General features: G+C 43.5%; 1 protein-coding gene across 1 annotated transcript; it reads left to right on the forward strand.

Annotated features, from left to right (window-relative positions):
- Nucleotides 1-5,689: 5,689 nt before the first annotated feature.
- LOC310857978 (long-chain fatty acid transport protein 4-like) lies at nt 5,690-7,504 on the forward strand (the record flags this gene model as incomplete). Its single annotated transcript, XM_083764022.1, has 1 exon — nt 5,690-7,504. One exon carries the CDS (start codon nt 5,690-5,692, stop codon nt 7,502-7,504), a length of 1,815 nt encoding a protein of 604 aa, XP_083620148.1.
- Between the last annotated feature and the right edge of the window lie 1,012 nt (nt 7,505-8,516).

The raw sequence follows: 8,516 nt of genomic DNA on the forward strand, positions 1-8,516 counted from the left end.
GTTATAGCGCCACCAGGAGGCCGCTTTGTGCAAAACAAGTTTTTGCACAGCACACCTACAGATTTTGTCCAAACATCACGCAAATTGGTACACAGTCTCTCTAGAGCCATTCAACGAAACCGGTCTTTCAGATTTCTCAGACTCCATCCTGATTGGTTAAGATTGGCTTCCAAATTTCACAGGAGTGCTCAGTTTCAAACAAAATGCTGCAAATCATGAACACATCGCGTGATTTCCATGAAATTGTGCACCCACATTCCCACTAGGCCGAGGACGAAATGCCACATGAACAATTTCAACTCAACCTCAAGGTGGCGCTATAACTGGCCGAAAAGTGTTTTTACCTCTAACTGCACGGATCTGTGGATAACCTGGTGGAGACCTGTGCCCAGAAGGGCACTTTTTCTAGTTTCCATTCGTTTTGTTCCCATTTTTCACTACATGAGTAAATAAACTAATTCTCTTTTGGGAATTTGCACCTTTGCACACCCACAATATGAAATATATATGAAAGCAGGGAATCATAGCTTGAAGTTTCAAATTGACATGTTGGTCATGTTCAGTTTCACCCACCAGTTTTGGAGATATGGCTTATAGAGCAATGTCTTACAGAGAAACAGCGAGTTGAGAAAACAGGCGTGAAAGGTTCACTTGTGGTCTTTACACCTATAGCTACATGTTTAAGCATTTATTTCATATTTACATGTCGATTTCAGCTCAGACACTTATTGTCTCCACCAGGCCGAAGGCATGGGGGGAGAGTATGTTTTGCACTCCGTCCGTCCGTGTGTCCGTCCGTCCGTGTGTGTGTCCGTCCGTGAGATTTTGTCCAAACATCACGCAAATTGGTACACAGTCTCTCTAGAGCCATTCAACGAAACCGGTCTTTCAGATTTCTCAGACTCCATCCTGATTGGCTAAGATTGGCTTCCAAACTTCACAGGAGTGCTCAGTTTCAAACAAAATGCTGCAAACACATCGCGTGATTTCCGTGAAATTGTGCACCCACATTCCCACTAGGCTGAGGACGAAATGCCACATGAACAATTTCAACTCAGCCTCAAGGTGGCGCTATAACTGGCCCAAAAGTGTTTTTACCTCTAACTGCACGGATCTGTGGATAACTTTGTATGCCAACTCCCTAGAGGCCAAGGAAAAACCTTTGCCTGGAATTTTTCACATCTGCTCTTTATAGCGCCACCAGGAGGCCGACATATGTAAAACACATTTTCTATTATTACTCCTTCAGATTTTATCCAAATTTCACGCAAATCAGTACACATGATCTCCATAGTCATGTGATCAAGACAGGTTTGTTTGATTTCTCATATTCCATCCTGATTGGCCACGATTGGCTCCTACAGTTCTCAGGAGTAGCCCGTTTTGTACAAATCGCCACAACTCCTCAACGCAGCGTCCGATTGCGATGAAACTGCACGCATATTCCCACTAGGCTGAGGAAGAAATCCTGGTGGAGACCTGTGCCCAGAAGGGCACTTTTTCTAGTTACTTTTATTTTTGTAATTTTCATTATTATGATCTATTCTATCACCATTCTGTATTATTATTAGTTATATTGTATTGATGTTAGCAATCTCTACAGAACATGTACCACCAACATTTAGCTGTGTGTACCGTGTAACGCTTTTATCAGGCCCTGTCTTATAATAATTCAGAAGAGATAGGCTAATAGATTGCTGATTTTCTTAATTTTACCATTGCTACAACTCATGTGCTCTATCCCCAGAATGTTTTCTTTTTCAGCCGTTTTGTTTGATTGATTTCCAGATCTCTTATCAACCACATTATCCTATATCCTATATCCATCCTCTCATTTGAGTTTCCCCAATTTGCTGGGGTGAATGATGTTCTTCATTAAACTAGAATCGTTGTATCAATCTCCAACACCATTAGCATCTGCGCACCAGGGGCTCTTGCCTAAATAACGTACCCCATAAATAAGGCTATAGTCCTTAATAGTGCTGATTCTGTTTGAATCATACCCGAGGCATTTTGCTGCATATCATCCCCTCTCTCTCCCAACTCTTCGGTCTCTCTCACTGTCACTATCATCAAAATAGAGACAGGCCTTGGATTTGGGTTTTGTTGCTGTGCATTTTGCAGATATGAGTGGGAACTCATTACTTTCACGAACTGTTTCTAACGTGTAAGTATGTTTTCTTGTCGTTAAATGAGCCACAGTAGGGATTAGTTAGGAAGTTAGAGATTAAGCGGGGATAGGGCGTACATGTTGTTGGGGTTCTGGTTATTATTTATTTTTGAAGAGCGCTAGCCCTGCCTATGCCCAGCTTTCCGGGTTTGTGTAAACACAAACAAGGCTTGTTTGGCTGATCACCCCATAGCAACGATTTGATTGACTGAGAAAAGTACATATTGAAGATAAAAGTGAGGGCAGAAAAGTGAGGACGCAAATTGTGATTGGCCAGAATGAGATATATATGATAAGAGCGCCCCTCACTTCACACGGGTGTGATTATTTTCTATTGTATTTGCAAGGTTAGGGTTGTTTTGTGTGTGCTTGGTTTGATTTATTTTGGTCACAGTATTTATTTTACTTCTGTCTTAGTTTTGCTTTGTTTTGTGTTTGGTTTGTATAGTGTCATTTGTTGTATGTTTTTCTTTCAAACATGTTTTCTTTTGACGTAATTTAGTTTTTCTTCTTTCTTTTTTTGGAAGTGTTTAACTGCAGTAAAGATGTGGCACACCCGGAGCCCATCTCAAACCTTGATGCTTGATGGTCATTTTTATAGTCATATAGGTATGACTCGGCCGATCACACCCGACCTCCAATCTCAGGGCAGACACCAACCATAAAATCACTAAGCTTAATCACTTGATGAACTGAAATTACTGCATTCACTTTGCTCTTCAAGGCTTTCGCTTTCTCTAGCTTTATTCAGACTTGCAACTCCTCCATCTGAATGTAGTCTCTGGAAAGCTGGTGATCTATTTCTCCCTTTCTCTCCAATGTCTTTTTAGGATGGTCTCTGAGAGTGAGACGGTCTGAGACCATCCTACAACTGAGAGACTTATAGGGCTCCATTTTCGTCACCGCTAAACCCCTTATCCCTAAACTTCTTTGCCTTTACTATTTTGAAAAACATTTTTCAATAGTTCGACTATTGAAAAATGTTTTTCAAAATAGTACATTGACACGTTGTGAGCTTGTAGACTGGCCATTTTAACTATTCAAAAATGTTTAGCAACTCCTAAATATGTAATTGAAATGCTTTTCCATAGCTGATTTTTACTTAGTCGTACGGCCACATTCCTCACCAAAAAGTGGAAGTATTATGTATGCATAGTATACACATGATACTAGTGTGCCAATTTTGTTATATCAGCCAGCGGGCTCCCCAGAGGTCCTTGAAGGGGTTCCAGCAGGTCACCAAATGGACGCTCACAGGTCTGCAACTTACGGGTCCAGAGTTTATTAGATACCATGGGTTCCTTGATGTTAAAAATCTTTGAGAATCACTGGTTTAGATAATAAGGCCTGCCTCTCCCCATGTGAGGTTCATCTTCCTCCAGCTAAGCACCCGTTTCCACTTCACTTTCTTTAATCCGCCATTTATCAACACCACTTCCGGGGACAACTGGGCCCTGGGGTGTCCCAATTGACTCTAACGACTCAGTGTACAAAAGAAGCCTTACTCGTACAGGTATAGAAACACTGTGTATATTGGGGTCTTGTATCTTGTATGTTAATATTGTATCTCGAACGGGGGTCTGTTTTAAAGAAATCTTTGGTACCCCAATCTACATTGTAAAACTCAGTGTTGATTTAACTCGGAGTGTACAAATGGACCCGTATTTGGTTCCATTTGTACATTCTCAGTTACAGACCCGTTAGGGTCTATTTGGACGCCCTGGTGTTGTCTCGGGACCCAACATTGAGAACCAGTACGCAGTACGCACTGGGGGTACTTGAAATTCAATGATCACACTTCTGAGGGGTGCTCTTATCATTATACATCATCACATTCTGTGCTTAGCCAATCAAATCTTCACAAATGTGGTAGACACAGACACACAAAGCTGGGCATATAGGAGGGCCCTCAAAAAGGAATTGTTTACAAATCACTGTTTTAATCCCCGTTTATAATTCCAAATTCTGAAGAGCTGCATGGCACCTGCACCTGCTAGGAAGAAGTTAACGGCAAACAGATTCCAGTTCTTGGGAACGATAACCATGGAGTATCGAGACCAAAGAACACCTGTCGTGGTGAGAACAGCCGACTGGGACATGCTGAGTTTCTCGGCGGGCCTGTTCAGGTCGGCCAAACCTGCTACAACCAAGCCCCATTTGAACATGGGAGCCCAGAAGAACACCGTCTTCGGACCGGCCGGGTGATTGTAGAAAGGTTGCAGTTTTGCTGGCAATGAAAGTCCAACTTGGTTCAGAATCCTGTGATATGAAGCTCTGACTCCTGTCAGAGCCATTGTTGAATTTGTTTCGTAGTGGGTATATTACAAGTTTATTAGAAATGTCCTACATTCAAACTAATCTCCCAGGGATGTTTATCTAAGCGAGACAATTTGCTTTACGAAAATGTCTGTGTTTGTCACTTATATGGCAATGACATGGTTGCAATGATGTTGTGATGTCATTGCATGACGACGTCATTACTATCTACGGTATCTATCATTATCTGCGTGTGTGCGTGCGTGTGTGTGTGTGCATGCGTGCATGCGTGTCTGTCTATCCATCCGTGTGTTCACATCAAATATATGTAGGCCTATGTCCTGGGCTATATCTTCGTCAGTGCGTGACGCTGCCTGCAAGTCAGACACTGTGCGCATACTGCGGGTAGGGCAGCTTGCACTGTCCCTAAATGGTATATTGGTGCAGCTTTTCCCACACTAGTTTTGAGTGTTTGTGAAAAAAAGTGTCTAAACACAATTGATTGATGACAAAAATGACGACGCAAATTGTGACGGGCCAGAATGATATGATGATATGATATGATAAGAGCGCCCCTCACTGCACATGGGTGTGATTTCTATTTATTTGTGCCGTGCATTGTGTGCGATTCCATTCGCTCAGTTTCATCCATTGCGCAGCAAATAATGGATCAAACCCAAAAGGAAAAAAAGCTCTACGCAATATACACAAAAACAAAGAGCTACCGGTATATAAACATTCATGACTCAAATTATTTGTAATACATACAGGGGCGCTCTTATTACCATACCTCATATATCACCTGAGAAAATTGTGTATGACCTGGCTATAATGCACAATTAATCTTTGGTAGAGCTGTGGTCACTGTGGTGTACATGATGTACCTCCAAATATTGCTGACGCGGCATAAACGTGACACGAAGCTCGGCCAGTCAGTGAAGTCGGTGCAGACATTCCACAAACACAGAGAGATTTGGCGCATCCTCCCCAGACAAGCATACATAAGGATGTGTGTGGTTTTCGTTCAGTCAGACGACGCCTAGAGTTTTCCCCGGGCAGGCAGACAGACAAACCGTCAGGTTTCGTGAGTTACTAGATAGACAGACATACAGACTGACCACTGTGTTAGGAAACAGTTTGTGTGGTGCGTTACGTCAGACCAGAGCTTGGTCAGCCATATATAAGGTGCCGTGAGCATTTAGAGGTCCACACAGAAATAACCTGATAGAAGAAACTGATGTAGACACTGCATAAACTACAAGGATGAGTTTCTTGTGGATTTTTGCAAAGACCTTCAACAGAGATCTACATGCATCCAAGGTAATATGGCAGGTGAAGGCGGCAGCCCTGAAACACAAGTTGAAGAAAAGCACCATTCCCACATTATTCGACCAGACGGCGCATGATTTTAATGGAAAGACTGCACTGATCTTGGCAGCTACTGGGGAGAAGTGGACTTTCAAACAACTGAATGAATACTCTAACCGAGTTGCTAACCTGCTGCTGGACAAAGGGTTTGTGGGGGGAGATGTGGTGGCCCTGTTGATGGACAACAGTTTCCAGTATGTGGGCCTGTGGCTGGGCATGGCCAAGATTGGAGCGGTGCCGGCCCTCATCAACACCACCTTGAGACTGGAGCCCTTAGTTCACTGTGTCAACACTACCAAAGCCAAGGCCATAGTGTTTGGATCGAAGTTTACAGAGGCGGTTTCCGAGATCCATAGCTCCTTGGAGAACACCGTACAGTTGTTCTGCTCTGGGGATTGGGATGACACAAAGGTCCCGCAGGGAACAGAGTGCCTAGAACCCCTACTGGATGCCAGACCCGTCACAGGTCCAGAAAAGCCAAAGTCCGGGTTCAATGATCGCCTGTTCTACACCTTCACATCAGGCACCACTGGGTTGCCTGAAGCTACTATTATACTGCACAATAGGTACTATCGGATAGCAACGACGACGTACAATTACTTGAGGTTGATTTCGCAAGATGTGCTTTATACCTGCCTTCCATTCTACCACTCTGCAGGTAACATCATTGGAATTGGACAGTGTCTACTCCGTGGCATGACTGTAGTGATCAGAGATACCTTTTCTGCTCCCGATTTCTGGGGTGACTGTAACAAGTATTATTGCACGATTTTCCAGTACAGTGGTGAGATCTGCCGGTACCTGTTGAGGGAGCCGATTCGCCACTCAGACCAGCAGCACTGGGTGCACATGGCATTGGGCAATGGCATGCAGAAGTCCATCTGGCAGGAGTTCGTCCACCGCTTCAACATTCCAATCATTGCAGAGTTCTATGGAGACACAGAGGGCAACTGCAGCCTGGCCAACATTGACAATAGGATTGGAGCTTGTGGTTTCATCAGTAGGTTCACACCATTCCCTGTCAAGTTGGTGAAAGTTGATAAGCATACTAAGGAACTGCTCCGATGTCATAATGGAGTCTGTGTTACCTGTAAACCTGGAGAGCAAGGCATGTTAGTAGGCCAGATAAAGAGTGACACTATGCAGAGGTTTGATGGGTACATCGACGAAGAGGCAACCAACAAGAAGATTGCACACGATGTCTTCAAGAAAGGAGACACAGCCTATCTCACCGGCGATGTACTTATGATGGATCAGTTTGGATACGTGTACTTCAAGGACCGCATTGAAGACAACATCCACTGGAAGTTAAAGAACGTCTCGACTACTGAGGTAGCGAGCATTCTGAGCGTTTTGGCGGGCCACAACGATGTGGTCGTGTACGGAGTAGAAGTACCAAAAGTAGTGGGTAAGGCCATCATGGCGTCCATCGCTGATCCCTCCCTCACTTCTGACCTGGACAAGTTTACTAACGCCATGAAACTGGTTCTTCCTCCATTGAAAAGGCCCGTCTTCCTTCGGTTCCTGTCGGGGGACCTCGACAAGACTGGCACATTCAAGTTCCAAAAGACAGAGCTTTGTCGTGATGGCTTTGACCCCAGTGGGGTGAAAGACAAACTGTACTTCCTGGATCCCAGCAAAGGGACCTACATAGTGCTCGATAAAAAACTGCACAGCGAAATCATGTCTGGGGAACAGAAACTCGAATGACCAGGAATGGCTGCAACACACATATACAACCACACATTGGAAAGCCCATAGGACTTAACAGAGACAGAGAGACAAGGAGAGCAGAATTCAGATTCAGATTCCACATAGTACATTTCCTGATTTTCATAGCATCACCGAAAGAAAGAAGAATGTTTTTACTGCTGTAGAGAGAACACGCAAAGCATCTTGCTGCCGGAATACAAAAATGAAGAAACTGCAGAGAACTAGCTACACGCTTAATGCATGCAAGTATCGTGTCTCTGCGTTTGTGAGAGAACTGAAATTGAATTGAATTGAATACATTAACTTGGCTTGGTTTGGAGTAATTTGTACATTTGTGTTCCACAAGATAATTTAATTTTTGTTTTAAATATTTAATTTTATTCAGGATTGTCATTTTCTTTTCTTTCCTTTACTCGTAGGCCTATAGGACATATAGAGGATAGAGGCAGGAAACCGAGGGCAAAAGGAGATACGATTTTGAACCCAACTGTTTAAAACGGAACTCACAATGTGGTCAGTGCACCCGGTTGAGCTGCTTTATTTTTTTATAGAGAGAGCGTTGCGGATGTGTCACTTTGAGAGCGGGTTGGATCCAAACCTGTGTCATAGTTCCTTATGTGCTATGCTCTTGTACCAAGTGAACCAGCTTTTTGTTATCCTTTTTCTTTTTGCAGCAGTAGCCTACTGCAGGGCAAGAGCAGTTTGAGGAAAGGTTCTTAGCAGGGGGTATCAAACTAATTCTAGGTCATGGGCTGCATCAGATCAAATCAGACTTCATGCAGGCCGGATGACTTGTGTACATGCATACATTTATTTTCTCAATGTGGTCGCATATGTGCCTCAGTCCCTTCTACAATTAAAATGCTTCACTTTACACATTTAGTTTGAAGATTACATAGCAAGCATCACTCTCCCACTCGCATTAGTGATGCCCGTCTCTTATTTTGTGACGCAATGAGTGAGAGGCTAGTGGTACATCAGATTTTAAATGACAGATCTTTCGATTCAG

The sequence above is a fragment of the Protomyctophum parallelum genome (genome assembly GCF_964188405.1).
Source record: "Protomyctophum parallelum genome assembly, chromosome: 4".
Classification (NCBI taxonomy): domain Eukaryota; kingdom Metazoa; phylum Chordata; class Actinopteri; order Myctophiformes; family Myctophidae; genus Protomyctophum; species Protomyctophum parallelum.